We start from the raw sequence: 19003 nt of genomic DNA, 5'->3' as shown, positions 1-19003 counted from the left end.
AGATGATGGATGAAGAGATTTGAAGAGCAACATTGAAGATAAATTGGCAAAGATCCACACAACCAGCATGGAGTAGGATTAAAAATTGTCAAGTCAGTACTTAACTTTCTTGGAGCAGAAGCATTTTATTCACTTGAATGATCAGGGATAATTTGGAAAAAAATTACATTTTCATTATGTAACAAGCTAATCATGTAGGGATCAAGTGCCATTTAGTACAGTAATGATATTAGTTGCAAGATGCTGGATCCTACTATGGAAATAGGCTGGACAGACGCAAATTTTTCTACTGTGCAGCGTCTTTACAAAACGGTTGACCCCAGACATTATCAATGCTCTTCAGAAATTATCTACCTTTTGCCAGTGGTCACATAACCAGGATTTGTGATGTGCACCAGTTTCTCATATGACCAATGGATCAAGTGATCCTCATCGGGGGCTAAACAGGTGCAACATCCTGCCCAAACATGACCTGTAGGCTAGCAGAGGGAAACAGAGAGCCTTGTACCTCCTGTGGTAGAGATGCATCTCCACCCTGCCACCCATATGAAATTTAGAGTTTTGTTATGTATAGATGAAAGAATCAGTGGATATAATATCACACAAGATTATTATTGAAGGTTATTTTAAAGCACATGGCATTGTGATGATGTAGGGATGTTGAATAACAAACAGAAAGCAATAGGAATGAAGGGGTCATTGAGAGGCTGGAAGGTGATGTTTATCAGAATGCTGCAGGCATTGGTGCTGCACTGCAGCTATTGCTCCTCAATGCTATACAGATTGGATCTTTAGCTGGGGAAAGGCTTGGTACTATCCACCTTAGCTATGCCTCATAATTATACACAATTCTATCAGATCATTCTACATTGCAAATAATAAAGACCTTGCCTGGTCAACCTTACCCAATAATCAGGCCCTCTAGTCCTTGCAAACATCTTTCCAATAATGGTGATAAAATTGTACACGGTACTCTTGAGTGAAGCTGCAACCAATAATTGATAGTATACAGCATAATGTCTCAGTTTGTATATTAAATGCCCTGACTGAAGTCTATGTGTCATTTTCAGCACCCTGTCTACCTGTGACACCCCTTTAACGAACCACGCACCTGTACTCCTTGATCTGTTTGTTCCATGACACTCTTTGGAGCACTATCATTCACAGTACAAGTCCTGCACTGGTTTTACTTTCCAAACTGCATCACTTCACGCTTGTCTGCATTGAAGTCTATTTGTCACTCCTCTGTGCAATTCCCTAACTGATCAATACTGATTTAATCTATGGCATAAATTTACTATCAACACTTCTAAATCTGTGTCTTCTGCATACTTGCTGATCCAGTCTTGAGCGTTTACATTCCAATTATTTATATAAATAACCTCCCAGCAATATCCCTTGCAGCACATTGGCTTCTGTTCCGAGAAACAAATTTAAATTGTTACCCTCTGATTCCTATCACAAACAAGCGAAACTCTGTAGTTGCTGGAAATCCAAGCAACAGGCAAAACGCTGGAGCAACTCAGTGAGCCAGACAGCATCCATGGACAAAAAAGTACAGGCAACGTTTTGGGCTGAGACCCTTTCCACAGATGCTGTCTGGCTTACTGAGTTCCACCAGCATTTTGTGTGAGACTTTCAAGTTCTGATGAAGTGTTATGGCCCACAGCATTGTCTATTTATTCATTTCCAATGCTGCCTGACCTGCTGAACTCCATCAGCATTGTGTATATTGAAGATGTCCAGCATCTGTAGAATCTCTTGTGCTAATGATGTACAGTGAGAGTGAACCTACCAGTGTATCTTTGTGAGGTGTAGGCCTTCATCTACCTTAAAAGTCAAGCATGACTTTCCATGTACAAAGCCATGCTGATGGCTCCTATTCAGTCTTTATCGATTTAATTATTGGTAGATCCTGTCCCTTAGAATTCCTTCCAGCAACTTCCCCACTGTTGATGTTGGGCTTTTTGACCTGTAGTTCCTTGATTTGTCCTTGCTACCCATATAAAAACAGAATGATACTAGCCAAGCCTTTCCTTCACATGTTCTACCAGTATGTTGTTGCCAGTACAATCTTCCATGTAGTGGTGTACTGGGGCAATGCCATCAACAAGGGTAATGCCAACAGGTTCAATAAACTGGTTAGAAAGGCTGGCTCTGTTGTTGCAGTCAAACGGGGCACAATGGAGGCTGTGATAGATCAAAGGACCCTACAGAAAATCCTGGTTATTCTGGACACTGTTTCTCACCCTCTGCATGCCACCTTGGCGGAACAGAGGAGCACTTTTAGTCATAGACTAAGACAACTGTGCTGCTCCAAACAGCAGTATATGAGATCATTCTTACCCTCGGCTATTAGGCTCTATAATGAGTCAATCTATAGCTGCGGAGGTGATGACCCCCCTCCTGTTAGACTGAGGTAACTTTTTTTTGTTCTTTCTTTCTTCTCTTATAATATTTGTACACTTGTAATGCTACTGTGACAGTGTAATTTACTTTGGGATCAATAAAGTATCTATAAAGCTCTAATGCTGTGTTTGGCCTCCATATGTCACATTCACTTTGTTTTTGGGAGACACTTTTTAGTCTGTGTTAGTCTTTAGCATCATGGAGGTCTTCTCTAGTGGTATCTTAGAAAACAGCCTGTTGTAGTCAGCCTCTGGAATTATGGACCAAGCTGACCCTGTATTGAACTCTAGTTCCAGTTTTACACCGGACACATCTATTGTGATCCAGATAATTTTGTGATCTGCTTCAGTAATACTACAGTTGAAAGTTTCTAAATCCTGTAGAATTTTCTCTATTTCTACATAATTATGATCTAAAATGTGATCGGATCTTCATGCAAGTCTTGAAACTAGATAGAGAACCAATTAAATAAATAAATGCAAAAATATCATCTTTTTGATCTTCCATATTTTTTGTTACAATACAGTTCAACCCTCTCTATACGACTCCTAGCCTTCATTAGCGCTATCATCAGTTTTCCTGCCTGAAGCCATTGCCACATTATTTTCACTTTAAACTCAGCACATCTTTCTCTGTGTACTGTACTCACACCTTTGCATCTGTGACAGCTTTCTTGTGCTGTTTAACTGTTTTGTCCTGTAATTGTCAGTGCAGTTTGAGTTATTTTCTCACATTCTTGTTCATACTTGTCACCAATTTGTTGTTTCTGTGCACAACTACATATCAATTAAATAAAAGCATGCACACAGGAGATGGCTTTAACTGGTGTATTCACGTTGAGTGAGAGAGAGCTTTGCCCACACCTAGGCAACAGTGCATGCACAGAAAACTGATCAGTTTGCACGTGTAGAAACAGATTAATACGCATGCATAGACAACTATCTATACGTTGTGCTAAGGGTGGAACAGGGGCCATTGCTCTAAAAGAAACAGATCCACACATTACGTATAGTACTTCTAGATCTCTCTGCCCCACAGCATTCTCCAGCACTCAAACATTCACTGTATAGGTTTGTTCCTGGTTTGACTTCCCAAAATGCAGCATTCATATATCAGAATATTCATACAATGAATATACATATTCATTGCCTATCTAAGAGCCTTTCAAATGCCTCTATCACTTCTGCCACTACCACCACTCTGGCAGCACATTCCAGACACCTCAAACTTTGTATAACAAAAAGCAATTGTCCTGCACATCTCCTTTCACCTATATATAATCTCTAATGAAAAATACTTGCTGTCGATCTATTTGTGTGTCAGAATTGTATACATTTCTCTCTGGTCACCCTTCAGCCTTTGCTGCTGCACAGAAAATAGCCCTAGTTTGTCCAAACCCCCCTTGGAACACCTGCCCTCAATTTTTGCACCCACTCCAAAATTAATGTAATGCTTCAGATGTGGCCTAACCTGAATTCTATAAAACTGTAACAAAACTTCGTGACTCTTGAACTCAATGCCTCAACTAATTAAAGCAAGCATGCCAAATGACTTTTTTTTTTACCACCTTTAACATTGTGGGCTGACACTTTTAGGGTGCTATGAACTTGGACCTCAAGATCTCTCTGTATATCGGTATAGCAATTAGGAAAACTAACAATGTTACTAGGGAATAGAATGCAATAGTTAGAGATTGTCATACCAGTGGCCTAACTGAAGTCTGTCTGATCATTTGGAGATAGTGCGGAATAGGCTCTTCTAGCCCGATGAGCATATACACCATCAACTCCCACATTTTAACCTTAGCCTAGTGGTCACCAACCTTTTTAAGCCCAAGATCCCCTACCTCAGCCTTAGTGAAAGGCAAGATCGACCTACTAAATCATTTAGAGAAACAACAGCTCAGATTGTACTTCCAACTTGAGGCCTTTTATTGGGCTAATTGAATTACATAAAATACTTTTGTCAAACTTTCAAATTAATTCAACCAAGAAAATGCTGTAACTAGCATATCAAACAGGCCATAGCTGTCTTTCTTTAAGAATATTACAATACTTCATACCTTTAATTCATTATTTAATTTTATTTCAACACAAAAAATAAATGAATAAAAATTGACTGTTGCACTCAGTGTGCTAACTGGGGCTGAATACTTTCAGCTAGTTCCCTGAAATTTGGCTCATGACTATAGACAGCCAGTCTGAGGCCATCTGTGAGGTGTCTGTTAGTAAGACAGCTCCTGTACTTAGAGTTAATAATTTTCATCTGTGAATATGCATTTCACACAGATAAGTTGACCCAAAGTAGGCACTGACTTTCAGTGCACATGGTGAGATGAGGAAACTTCTCCCTGCTGACAAGCTCCCAAAAGTCACCATCCCTTGATCTTGCCTTAAGCTCAAAGTCACTTTGCAAATCAATTACCAGTATTTCCATTTCAATATAACTTGGCACACCAAATACTTGCTGGAATTTGGCTGCTATCTGTTCTATATTGATCAGCAGAGATGGGTTTGAAATACATGCAGCAATATCTTTCATGATGTTTAACTCCCCAAAACGCCAATCGAACTCTATTGCCAGTTTGTCTAGATAAACACAGTACTGCTCAGGATGAAAAGAATTGTTTTTCCTTGACAGCCTGTAACATTTCTCCAAGTTGGGAAAGTGTGTCAGCCTCCCGTTCTTTAAATTTGAAATCCAAACACCGAGCTTGGCCTTAAACACGTTTACTGCACTTATCATGTGGGGCAGATGTCAGTCTTTTCCCATGCGCTCAGTGTTGAATGCATTTAATTTAGCCGTTAGGTCTGTCAGAAACCCTAAATCTAGTAGCCATGCATCATCTGAGAGTTCCTCGTGCTCCTCGTTTCTTGTTGACAGAAAAGTCTTTATCTCAGGCACACGGGCAGAAAGAATGGAAGTAAACACAAAGTGCACTGCAGATGCTGTGGTCAAATCAAGACGTACAAAAAGAATTTTGTACGTCAAGAATGGAAGTAAAACCCTACAACCCTGGAAACAACCTCTCTTCACAAATAGCTTTCTGTAGTGGGAGTATTGCTATATTATCATTATCCTAATGAATTACTTATTTTTATAATGTTCACATTACAACAGTATTTGTGTATTTTTCATTTTTTTTGGGATCTACTGGGAAAGTCTCAAAGATCGACTGGTTGGCGACCACTACCCTAGCCTAATCACATGACAATTTACAATGACCAATTAAACCAGTATGTCTTTGGACTGTGGAAAGAAACTAGAGCACCTGGAGGGAACCCATGTGCACATAGAAAAAACCTACAAACTTGATTACAGGGGGTGGTGGTGGAATTGAATTCTGAACTCTGACACCCTGAGCTGTAATAACATCATGCTAACCTCTACACTACTGTGGAATATTCCACACAGCATTGGTTGCTTTATTTAAGAATGCAAATGCTCTGGAAGCTGTTCAGAGTAGGTGCCTTATAAGGAAAGTTTGTAGGTGAGGCTTGTATCTGCTAGAGTTCGAAGGGTGGGGAGAGGAGGCAGATGAACGCAATCTTGCTTACCTGCCCGTTGTATATAACAAACTTTAAAAGTGTTTGAATATTATTGTGAAACTTGCCTGCTCTCCGCAATTAATTTTCCATCTGTTGGCCCAAATGTCTATTTTGATACAAGTATAATTACGAAGTGCTGAAGTATGTTAGGATAATAACTAGGGATTTTTTCATCAAATAATTAATAGATAAATTGCATTGTGGGAAAATCTTGAATTTCACTTGAAGTAGTTTGTTTTGATTAAAGCTGGTATATACACATTTACAGAACACTGCACAAATCTTAAGAACCATAAGTTATTCATGGTGAGGAATCCTACTTCACTGATTAAAGTTTGTTGTATTCACATTGTCCTTAAGGTTGTCGTGGGGGTGGGGGGAGTAGTGGGGATATATTCCCACTATCTAATAAATGCTCCCAATCGCATGGCTCTTAAAATACTCTCTGACAACCAAGTCTGGCTCCTGGCTTAGCTACTAAGCCAGGCGGAACCATTTCTACTGACAGAGAAGAGGAAAAGGCGGGTTACTGACTTGCATATTGGTGACTGTTAGGCTACATCATCCACAGTTGCCCTGACTGACAGAGAGCCCATATTATTAAACTTTAATTCTGTCAGCTTGTAACCACAATGCATCCTTCAGGGTATTAACTTTTTACTTCATTAATATGAAGTGTGTGGACAGGATTGTTAAGATTAGAAGAAACTCTGAAGTAATATTTCAGAGAATAAACTTAAAATTACAAGTTGACCAATATCCATGAAATCTTTTCCATATGGTTAGAGATACTACTGCAGTTACCTTCCTAGATGATTACAGAAGTGAGGCCATTCATTTCCTTGTTTTACATTGTGAAATGGGTGGTTTATTTTGAAAACATTTCTCGCCTCTGGGAGGAGTGAGGATGGGTGATGAACATGTAACACGGAGGTGAGTCAAGATTCACTTGAATGGTTCCAGGAATAGTAGATTTGCCTGGCAAGGTAATCATCAAGGACGTATATTTAAACAGGTGCTGGAAAAAGCCCAGTAACATCATGAAGGGTCCCACCCACCCTGCTCATGGATTATTTGTCCCATTCCCATAAGGGAGCAGGCTAGGACCACCAGACTCAAAAACGGTTACTTACCCCAAGCAGTAAAGCTGATCAACACCTCCACCCAAACAGACAGACAGACATACTTTATTGATCCCGAGGGAAATTGGGTATAAACCCTTAAACCCACTCCTACTCTTTCTTCTGTCAGTCACCTTCTGTACAGACACTCATGTGCCTAGTGTCACTTTATGAATATATAGTTTATCTATATATATATATTATCTAATGTATTTATATTTAATGTGCTTTTTATTATTGTGTCCTTTATCTTGTTTTTTTTGGTGCTACATCGGATCTGGAGTAACAATTATTTATAACATTTATGGAGTCCTGACGAAGGTTCCACCAGCATTTTGTGTGCGTTGCTTGAATTTCCAGCATCTGCAGATTTCCTCGTGTTAACCATTATTTTGTTCTCTTTTACACTTGTGTCCTGGAAATGACATTAAACAATCTTGAATCTTGATTAGAGAACACTGTTTCAGTCCACTGAAAGTTTATAGGAATGAGGAAAGGTCTCATTGAAACTTACTGTATTCTTAAGCAGCGTGCCAGACTGAGATGCAGGATGCATGTTTCATCTGACTGCTGAGTTTAGGATGAGGAGGGAGTACAGCTTGAATACACTGTCTGACATTCTAGTACTGATATTAGATTATTCCTCATTCATAGGGCAGTGAATCTTTAAGATATAAAGCTTCATTTACAAAGTACATTCAATACAAAGATTGTTGGATTTTTGAATTTTAGGGGAATAATATAGAGTTTGTACATTCTCCATTAAAAATCCAGTGATTTTAAGGGAATAACATACAAACTGCACGTTATTCAAGCTGCTCCGAAATAGGCACCATTTTGATGGCAGTAACGACATGGTGGGGGAGGAGACAAATGACCTACTCTGCTGTTCTTGTGTTCTTTTACTAAAATGAGTCCTTGAACTTTGTTCGGATAGACGCATTCGAATATAGATCAATATTTGAGTAAAAATGCTTTTATAAGAGCACAAATGTAGACCAGAGTTTCATAATCAGCACTCCCAAAGAGAACAAAGCACCCTGATATGAGAACATTGTTGGAGTTAAACATCTCTGTTGGAATAGAATGGTAAGTTGTGCAGACAATATTTGCATTTGAAAAATGAGGAACCGAAAGTACAGTGAATGTTTACCAGCCTGCTTTAACGTAACCATTTCCAATTACCGGAGAAGTGTGATTTTTCTTTCAGCATTGAGTAGTAGCTCCAATTCAGTATTGCAGATCAGTTCAGGTATACAGTGGTTCTGGTTCATTGGGACCACATTGATGGCCCAATTAAGCAGCTGCCCCAATTAGCTGAAGTTTCATGGAAATAGTTAAAAAGGTATTTAAAAAGACAAGCAATCATTTAACTGAGTAATTTATGTATTTAAATGAAATATGGAACAAATTAAAACATTACAAATACTACTACAGTACTATAAAACTGTCTGTTTCTAATAGTTATTAACGGAGTAATTTGTCCAGTGTATGCTGCTACGTTCTTTTGATTGACTGGAAATGGACAAAATCAGGGCGGACACCTAGTGCAGATAATGGACTTCATACAATGCTTATGATGATTGGATCATCCAAATCTTTATTTTTATGGTAACATTCAAGATGATCATTGATACCTTGAAATTCTTTGTAGTGCTTAACTTGAAGTAGTGAAATAGTTTCATTTTCGCTCCCAACTGTATCTGGCATCTTCAAGTCTGATGCTTGAGCAAAACAGTTCTGAGTTGTCTTGCTGCTTATTGCTTGTCAACCATCAGTGACAAAAGTTATTGTTTGTTTTAAGACAAGCACACACCACTAATGGTATTAAAAACTGTTCACTTGAAGTATAGCATAGTGTCTTAACAGCCACACAAGTGCACGTGACTGACGCTAGATAGAAACTGTTCAGCAATGGTCTCCTGCCCCAGTTAAGAGAGAGTGTCCCAAATAAACTAAAGGAATCCTGGCTATTTTCTTGATTAGTTTTTGTACTTTAAAAGTTACCCCAAATAAGCAGCTACCTTGATTAACCAATGGCCCAATTAACCAAAATCGACTGTATTTTGTGTTTGCCTGTAGCTTGCTATTTTCTTATTAATCATATGTGAGTGCTTTAGATCTGTGGCACAATGATGCATCTAGTTAAAGAACTGAACGACTTCTATGTCTTTAGCCTAAGATCTCAAACAATTCATAACTTCAGCTATGGGTGGATAACTCAGACCTTTACTTTCAAGTGTACAGTTAGTATGCAGTTTATAATGAAAAATAAGTTATGCATTCTACTTTCACCAAAGTAGCAAGCCTTCCCAGTGCAATTAAAAATATGTATCATAATGACTCTCATTGTCTCCAGTTAAAATCATCAAGTATCCTATTAATCAAGGAATTTCAGCCTTGTAGATGTACATAACTTATTTGGAAAGTCTATTGTTCAGCGGTAAACCTTTGTAAACCATTTGCTTGACAAAACATTTTTCTGAAGATTTTCTTATTAACCCAATTCACACTGTTTTATATAATTTACTTTGTGATTTTTCTGGCAAATTGAACTTTGTTCCCAAAATGCTGATACAGTCTGAGAGCTGTTTGTTTGTTCTTTGTCATATGGGCAGAGGAAAAGTGATGAGAGAAGTTGTTTTCACAAACTGAATAGTAATTTCAATGTCTTAATTACCAAAAATGCATTAGCTTGTTATAGATGTTGTTACAAAAGGGTGTTTATGTTCCAAAGATGCGCAAGTCCAACAATGCAGATAACAAAACTATAAATTATCATTAGAGTGCAGGAGTTGACAATGTAATACTATAATTTTAATGATAAGTTGTATTCCTACAGTTTTACCAGTTTTAAATTTACTCATATACTTTGTTCGCTTTCCAACTGTTCCTTAATTTTAATGCAAGGAATCTCAACGAGATCTGCTAAATAGAAGTTTCATTGAATTTGCATGGTTCTGATTGCATAATTATTTCCCAGTTTCATTTCTAAAGCTAGCTATTCTCATTGCTATCAAAGTTTCTCCTTTTTAATCACAATCTTTAAAATCTTACACATGTTCCTGTGGAATTCACAAAAAGAAAGCAAATTTCAAAATGTTGATACTTAAGGTTCTTGGGAAAAACATGCCCTCTATCTTAGTGTCAAGTCCATCAAAACATTTCTTAGACAAAGACTGCAAATTAACACTCATTGAAATGTAATGAGCAATTATGCTGTCTTCCAGGCAACTGTTTCCAATCATTTCAATTCCATTGCAGCAGAATGTTAATTGCAAGCTTTCACCAATACTTGCCATTCAAGAAGGTCAGTATTTCATGCCAAATTCATGAAAAGCATTCTGGCACTGAAACATGGCTTCGCAACCTCATGTTTTGATTGTAACCGGAATACTACTGATGAACAGAAGATTCTGGTTATGATCTCTGTGTATCGATCAGGGCCTCTACTTGACACTTGATATGCTGAATATTGTCAATATTTACTTCAGAAGTCAGCATCCACAATTCTTCTTTTAGTATATATATCTAGGCATATTTTTGCTTGTTTCCTTTTAGTTCTGAGTCCCCTAAGTAATTTAACTTGCTTTGCTCATCTGTGGATTTGTTGGTGACAGCACTGGTTTTCACAAATACAAACAGCGGAGGGGTTTTATGTTTAAGAAAAACTGTAACAGTTCATTTATTGTACTCCAAACATTGAACACAAAGCATGGTAAAAGTACTTTACGTAATTACATCATCACATCAGACCAGCCTCTTAAAGTGAACCCTAACTCAATATAATTCCACCAATTACATTACCTTACCCAGGCCCCCCCCCCCAGAATTCACTTAATCAGGCATTGTGAGCCTGTCCGTAGCTCGATTGAGCTGCCTGGCTTAGGTCCTGCGTTCCATGGCTGGAACAGCAGAGGCCTCTGGTTTGTCCAGAGCGTGAAATTTGTTAACTTAGCGGCAGCAGTACTAGGCAATCCATGATGATATAGAAAAAAAATCATTTACAATAAGCATATATGTTTATTCAATAGTTAAATTAAAAACAGTGTAAAAACAGAAATTATATTCTGGAGCGTTTCTGAACCCCAGCAGGACCTACGGGAGATGATCATGCCAACGCTCATCAATCAGGGAAGCTCTCAGAACTGCCTTTAAGGGGTAGGGAAGCCAGTCACATTGGTCATTAGACTGTGGGTGATACACTGTGGCGTGATGCAGCCTAATGCCAAGGTTCTGTGCCAGCGAAGCTCAGATGTCTGATCTGAATTGGGGACAGTGGTCAGAGGAAATATCAGATGGGATGCAAGCAGAGCAATCCAGGTGCTGATAAACTACTGAACCACATCTGCTGGCATCATTGAAGCTAGAGGGATGACCTCTGGCCACCTTGTGGTATGGTCTACCATGAATAGGAGGTGCGTGAAACCAGTGGAGGGGGGAAGAGGGCCAATACAGTCCACATTGACATGGTGAAACCATTACTCAGACACCTCCAAAGGTGCCATTGGCACCTAAACATGGTGGTTAGTTTTGCCCATTGGCACTTCACACAAGCTATAGTCCAATTATGCATGTCCTTTCTAAGCCCATGCTGCACAAAATTTAATGCAGCCAGTTTCAGTGAGGGGCTCCCAGCCTGGTTGCGAGAGGTCACGTATAGAGTCAAAAACAGCCCTCCTCCAGTTTGCAGGCACGATGGGGCAAGGGTGACCAGTTGAGACATCGCACAGGAGTTGTTGGTAGAATCTCAGGTGGAGATAAGAGGGCGTACAGGAACGAGATATGCCAACTAGTGGAGTGGTATTGCAGCAACAACCTTGCACTCAACATCAGTAAGACGGAAGAGCTGATTCAGGAAGGGTAAGATGAAGGAACACACACCAGTCCTTTTAGAGGGATCTGAAGTGGAGAGATTGAGCAATTTCAAGTTCCTGGGTGTCAAGATCTCCGAGGACCTAACCTGGTCTCAACAGATAGAAGCAGTTATAAAGAAGTCAAGACAATGACTATACTTCATTAAGAGTTAGAAGAGATTTGGTATGTCAACAAATACACTCTAAAACTTATATACCGGTAGATGTACCACGGAGAGCATTCTGACAGGCTGCATGATTGTCTGGTATGGGGTGGGGGGCTACTGCACAGGACCAAAAGAAGCTGCAGAGGGTTGTAAGTTTAGTCAGCTCCATCTTGGTTACTAGCCTACAAAGTACCCAGGACATGTTCAACGAGCGGTGTCTCAGAAAGGCAGCGTCCATTATTAAGGACATCTAGGACCCAGGGCATGCCCTTTTCTCACTGTTACCATCGGATAAGAGGTACAGAAGCCTGAAGGCACACACTCAGTGATTCAGGAACAGCTTCTTCCCCTCTGCCATCCAATTCCTAAATGGACATTGAACTCATGAGCACTACCTCACTTTTTTAAAGTATATTATTTCTGTTTTTTGCACTATTTTTTTTTATCTATTCAATACATGTTTACTATAATTGATTTACTTATTTATTATTATTGTTATCTTCTCTATTATGTATTGCATTGAACTGCTGCTTTAAAATTGTTGATTTGAAATTAACAAATTTCACAACACATGCCCGTGATGATAAACCCAAGTCTGAGGAGAGAAACCCCAGCTTCCTCAAACTTAATGTCAGCCAACTGCAGGCTTGTAATTGCTGTTCAACAAGTCTGAATCTCTGGGTCAGTAGCTTCGTCGACTTCCATAATCAACCCCTTTGTGTATGGCCTCAATGGCTGGTTGTGAGAGGCAATTAGCCATGGCATTATTCTTCCCCTTGATATGTTGTACATCATTTGTGAACTCTGATATGTAGGCCATCGCATGCACGAGGAATTTGTGGTGAACAAATAATGTGAAATGGCAGCCCTCTAGAAAAAAAATGAAAACTGCGGACTGCCTGATAGAGACAGAGAAGCTTACATTCAAACACGTCATACTTCCTTTTGGGGGGCAGAGCTGCTGGCTAAGGAAGGCGAGCCACACGTGTATGACAAACTGTTCATGCACTGCACCCACAGCATAGTCTGAAGCATTAGTATTAATAGCTATAGGTGTTTTGGGGAGTGGGTGCATTGGAAAAAGCTTGTGGTTAGCATCAAATGCCCTGGTCATGTCCGCTGACTAGTCAAACACATGATGAGGGGTATTGCATTTAAGCACACTTTACAGGGGGCAGAAGTTCAGCAGCTCGCAGAATGAAGCAGTGATGGAAATTCACCAGGTGTAAAACCTCCTGTAGACATTTAGTAGTGTGTGAAGGTGGGAAATCCATAATTGTGGCTACTTTTGAAGGAAAGGGTTTTGCACCTTTTGCTGAGATGTGATGCTTGAGAAAGTCAACGGTTGACAACCCAAACTGGCACTTAGGAAGGTTAATAATCAACCTGGGTTGGCTTAAGCACTCAAAGTGGGCAGAGATTAGATACAGTGGTGCTAGAAAGTTTGTGAACCCTGTAGAATATTCTCTAATTCTACGTAAATATGACCTAAAATGTGATCAGATATTCACTTAAGTCCTAAAACTAGATAAAGCGAACTCAATTAAATAAATAACACAAAAGCATTATATCTATTCATTTATTTATTTTTGTGAAAAATGGTCCAATATTACCTATATTAGTTGGAAATAGTATGTGAACCTTTGCTTTTAGTAACTGGTGTCCCCCTGCGTACAGCAATAACTTCACCTAAACATTTCTGGTAACTGTTGATCAGTCCTGTACATCAGCCAGGAGGAATTTTAGGCCATTCCTCCTTACAAAACTACTTTAATTCTGGGATGTTGGTGGGCTTCCTTGTATGAACTGCTTGCTTCAAGTCCTACCCCAACATTTTTTTAATAGGATTAATGTCAGGACTTTGACTTGACCATTCCAAAACACAAATTTTCTTCTTTTTAAACTATTCTGTTGTTTATTTACTCTTGTCTTTCGGATCATTATTTCATAATCCAACTTCTGTTAAGCTTCAGGTGACGGACTGCTGCCCTGCCATTCTCCTGTAAAATGTCTTGATACAATTTTGAATTCATTGTTCCTTCAACAACTGCACACTGTCCAAGCCTTGAGGCAGGAAAGCAGCCCCAAACCATGATGATCCTTCACCATGCTTCACTGTTGGGGTGAGGTTTTGGTGTTGGTGTGGAGTGCTCTTTTTCCTCCAAACATAGCAATGTGCATTTCTGCCAAAAAAGTTCTCCTTTTGTCTCATCTGTCCGCAGAACATTGTCTCAGAAGCATTGTAGAACATTCAGGTGATCTTTTGCAAACTTGAGACGTGCAGCAATGTTTTTTTTTAGAGAGCAGTGGTTTCCTCCATGGTCTTACCACGAACAGCATTCTTGTTCGGTGTTTTTCTTTTGCTGGACTCATGAACAGAGACTTTACCAAGTTCGAGAGATGTCTGCAGGTCTTTTGCTGTTACCATTGGGTTCTTTTTCACCTTCTTAAGCATTGCATTCTGTGCTCTTGGTGTGATCTTTGCAGGATGTCCACTCTTAAGGGGAGTAGCGAAAGCCCTGAGTTACCTCCATTTGTGGACAATTTCTCTTACTGTGAGCTGCTGAATACTCTTGTCTTTAGAAATGATTTTGTAGCCTTTTTGAGCTTCATGCATCCCTACAATTCTTCTAAGGTTCTCTGAAAGTTGTTTTGATCAAGGCATGGTGCACATAAACAAATCTTTCTTGAGAAGAGCAGGCTCTGTCAGTAACCTGACTTTGTGTGTCTTTTATAGGGCAGGGCATCTCTACAACCCACACCTCCAATCTCATCTCATTGAATGGAACACCTGACTCCAAATAGCTTTTGTAGAAGGTATTAGCCCAGAGGTTCACATACTTTTTCCAACAAATACATGTAATATTGGATAATTTTTCTCAATAAATAAATGAACAAGTATAATATTTCTTGATTTATTTATTTAATTGGGTTCTCTTCACCTGGATTTAGGATATGTGAGGATCTGATCACATTTTAGGTTGTATTTATAAAGAAATAGAGAAAAATTTACAAGGTTCACAAACTTTCTAGTACCACTGTATGTGTTCGGATTTGGATGCACAGGCATGTAATCCAGGTAACCAAAAAAGAATATCTATCTTTTAACACAGTCCATCAGCCATTGGAAAGTCATTGCTGCATTTTTTTTTAAAGCCCAAATGGCATGCGCAGAAACTTAAAGGCTAAACGGGATTATCACAGCTGTTTTGGAAATGTCCTCTGAGCACATCTGATGGTCGCCCTTAACTAGAGCGACTTTGAAAAAAATTAATTTTCCAGCTAAACATGCAAAGACTCTTGGATGTGTGGGACCAGGTAATGATCAGGGGTACTGGCCTTGTTAAGGCATTGGTAATTGCCTTATGGGTGGCAACCACCATCGGACTTGGGGACCATATGGAGGGGTGAAGCCCGAGGGCTATTCGACTGGCGGACAATGCCAAGTCTTTCCATATTGGCAAACTCAGCCTTCGCAGTTGCCAGCTTTTCTGGGTTCAGTCTATACACATAGGCATGAAATGGCAGGCCAGTTGTAGAAATGTAGTGCTCGACCCCATATTTTGTGAATGTAGTGAAGAGTGTGCTTGGTGAGGTTTGGGGATTTGCCCAGCAGTCGAGTAAACTCATACAGTGGTGCATGCGCTTGGCAGTCATTGTGGCAAACTTACTGGAGGAGAAGGGTAACGACAAAGACAAGCCGGCAGTTCTTGAGATCAACCAAACAATGGTATTTTACTCTCAAAACTCCCAGCAGTTTCAAAGTAACTGCATTGGCCAACATGTTCATTAACTCTGGAATCGTCCTAGAGCATTGGGGTCACCAATGTAGGTTTTTGCAAATAGAAATGGCAGAGGCCTTTTATATTTACGCAAAGCCGTAATACTCATTTATTGAACTCCAATGACCACAAAATGCGGTAAAATACTTTATGTAATTACTTCATCAAGTCCGAGCAGCCTTTTAAAGTGAACCCCAACTCAATGTCAGTGGCTGTGAATTATGTATGTTTCCACCAATTACGTTACCCTACACAGCCATGTAATCGTTACTTTGTGAACATCAGTAGGGTTTCTTTTTTATACCTGAATACCATTTCTCGCAACATTTTTGCAGTCTTGGGATTTCTTTCAATCAAATTGAGAATCTTGTTTTCCATTCCTTCCCTACCCTAATCTAAACTTCTGTCAAACCAAAGTTCAAACTAACTTTTATGATCAAAGTACATCTATGTCATTATATACAACCCTGAGATTCATTTTCCTGTGGGCAGACTCAGCCAATCTATAGAATAATAACTATAACAGGATCAATTAAAGATCAACCAGAGTACAGAGCACAACAAAATGTGCAAATACAAATATAAATAAATAGCAGTAAATTATGACAACATGAGATAATGAGATAGAGTCCTTAAAGGGAGATCATTGGTTGTGGGAACATCTCAATGGATGGGCAACTGAGTGTAGTTGTTCGCTTTTGTTCAAGAGCTTGATGGTTGACGGGTAGTACGTAATTGTTTCTGATTCGGGTAGTGTGAGTCCTGAGGCCCTTGTACCTTCTGCTTGATGGCAGCAGTAAGATACGTGCATGGCCTGATGGTGAGCATCTCTGATAATGGATGCTGCTTTGCTACAACAATTTTCATGTGGATGTGATTGGGAGAGTTTTACCTGTGATATACTAGGTTGAATTCACTCTTTTGCAGGATAATGACAGAAATTTTCAACATGGAGGACTATCTTTTAACCTAGGCTAAGAAAAGGGAGCTTTATCAGTAGTAGCGTGAACTGCATCATTTGGATATTTTGTTTAAAAGTGATGGTTTATGCACCCACACCCCTTTAAAAGAGAGGGTGATGAAAATCCTTCTTCAATCTTTCTACCAATGACCTTGTCTGTGTTCCTGCTAATAAATGTAAGGCATTTTAACAAGGGAGATTGTACTCTAGCTATACTGTCCTTGTTATTGAAACTCTCTAGCCCTGTCAATGTATTTACAGGATGTGAAGGTTGTTGAGTTCACCGGTGCAAGTTCTAGAACTGCCTTCCTATTCCTGAACTTGTTTTTTGGCCAATGATATTAAAATCCTCAGAGTTGTCTTAATCCGGTCTACCTATCAGTCTGTCCAATTCTGATCTGGGCTATTTTGTAATCAGTCAACCTTCCCCTGACTATGATTAGTCTCTGTACTATGACGTGTGTGGCCTCCGTTGGTCTGGTAGTCACTGGTTTGTCGAGCAGTGTCGACTATGGCTATTGAGGCCGATCCCGGAACAGCAGGCTCTGCCACAGTTGCTGCATATGTATTGCGTCATGGAATTGTTGTTCGCTATGCTCTCCGTTTAGCTCTCTGCTTCTCAAACTGACTCAGGATCACTCCTTTGCCTTGCTCTAGGTGTTGCTGATGAGTACCTCGTCATTTGTTGCAGTCATCTGCTGTATATACTATGATTATACCTGCCTCTCTTGAGAGCATTTTTGGACATTCTCACTTTGGTTGCTGTCTATTGTAATTTGGATTTTTAGTGCTATATAAAAGTAGATTGCTGTACACACTGTGCTTATATTTTCTTGAGTTGCAAACTAAAGGACCAATATTTTACCTCCTGCACGCATGCTGAGCTCATTGACTTCATTAACTTTGCCTCCAAATTTCACCCTGCCCTCAAATTTACCTGGTCCATTTCCAACACCTCCCTCCCCTTTCTTGATCTTTCTGTCTCCATCTTGGGAGACAGCTTATCTACTATAGATAGATAGATAGATAGATACTTTATTCATCCCCATGGGGAAATTCAACTTTTTTCCAATGTCCCATACACTTGTTGTAGCAAAACTAATTACATACAATACTTAACTCAGTAAAAAAATATGATATGCATCTAAATCACTATCTCAAAAAGCATTAATAATAGCTTTTAAAAAGTTCTTAAGTCCTGGCGGTAGAATTGTAAAGCCTAATGGCATTGGGGAGTATTGACCTCTTCATCCTGTCTGAGGAGCATTGCATCGATAGTAACCTGACGCTGAAACTGCTTCTCTGTCTCTGGATGGTGCTATGTAGAGGATGTTCAGAGTTTTCCATAATTGACCGTAGCCTACTCAGCGCCCTTCGCTCAGCTACCGATGTTAAACTCTCCAGTACTTTGCCCACGACAGAGCCCGCCTTCCTTACCAGCTTATTAAGACCAGCTTATAAGCCTACTGACTCTCACAGCTACCTGGACTATTACTCTTCCCACCCTGTCTCTTGCAAAAATGCTATCCCCTTCTCACAATTCCTCCGTCTCTGCCGCATCTGCTCTCCGGATGAGGCTTTTCATTCCAGGACGAAGGAGTTGTCTTCCTTTTTTAAACAAAGGGGCTTCCCTTCCTCTACCATCAACTCTGCTCTCAAACGCATCTCTCCCATTTCACGCACATCTGCTCTCACCCCATCTGCCCGCCACCCCACTCGGGATAGGGTTCCCCTTGTCCTCACCTACCACCCCACCAGCCTCCGGGTCCAACATATAATTCTTTGTAACTTCCGCCACCTCCAACTCTACTACCAAAAGCACATCTTGCCGTCCCCCCGCTCTTTCTGCTTTCCGCAGGGATCGCTCCATACGCGACTCCCTTGTCCATTTGTCCCCCACCATCCCTTCCCACCGATCTCCCTCCTGGCACTTATCCGTGTAAGCAGAACAAGTGCTACACCTGCCCTTACACTTCCTCCCTCACCACCATTCAGGACCCCAGACAGTCCTTCCAGGTGAGGTGACACTTCACCTGTGAGTCAACTGGTGTGATATACTGTGTCCGGTGCTCCCGGTGTGTCCTTTTATATATTGGTGAGACCCGATGCAGACTGAGAGACCGTTTCAGTGAACACCTACGCTCTGTCTGCCAGAGAAA

General features: G+C 40.0%; 1 protein-coding gene across 9 annotated transcripts in view; it reads left to right on the top strand.

Moving 5' to 3' along the window:
* Positions 1–19003, top strand: part of atp11c (ATPase phospholipid transporting 11C) — a 198870-nt gene that overhangs the window by 37923 nt on the left and 141944 nt on the right. Inside the window, exon 1 of one of the 9 annotated variants that reach the window (XM_073057760.1) lies at positions 8063–8167. The exons of the other annotated variants lie outside the window; for them this stretch is intronic. Coding sequence (XP_072913861.1) covers positions 8165–8167 — 3 coding nt within the window. The 5' untranslated portion in view covers positions 8063–8164. Of the gene's footprint in view, positions 1–8062; positions 8168–19003 lie in introns of those variants that run through there. 9 annotated transcript variants of the gene reach the window in all.

Source organism: Hemitrygon akajei, chromosome 10 (assembly GCF_048418815.1).
Source record: "Hemitrygon akajei chromosome 10, sHemAka1.3, whole genome shotgun sequence".
NCBI classification, from domain to species: domain Eukaryota; kingdom Metazoa; phylum Chordata; class Chondrichthyes; order Myliobatiformes; family Dasyatidae; genus Hemitrygon; species Hemitrygon akajei.
This window is presented reverse-complemented; position numbering and strand designations above follow the sequence as displayed.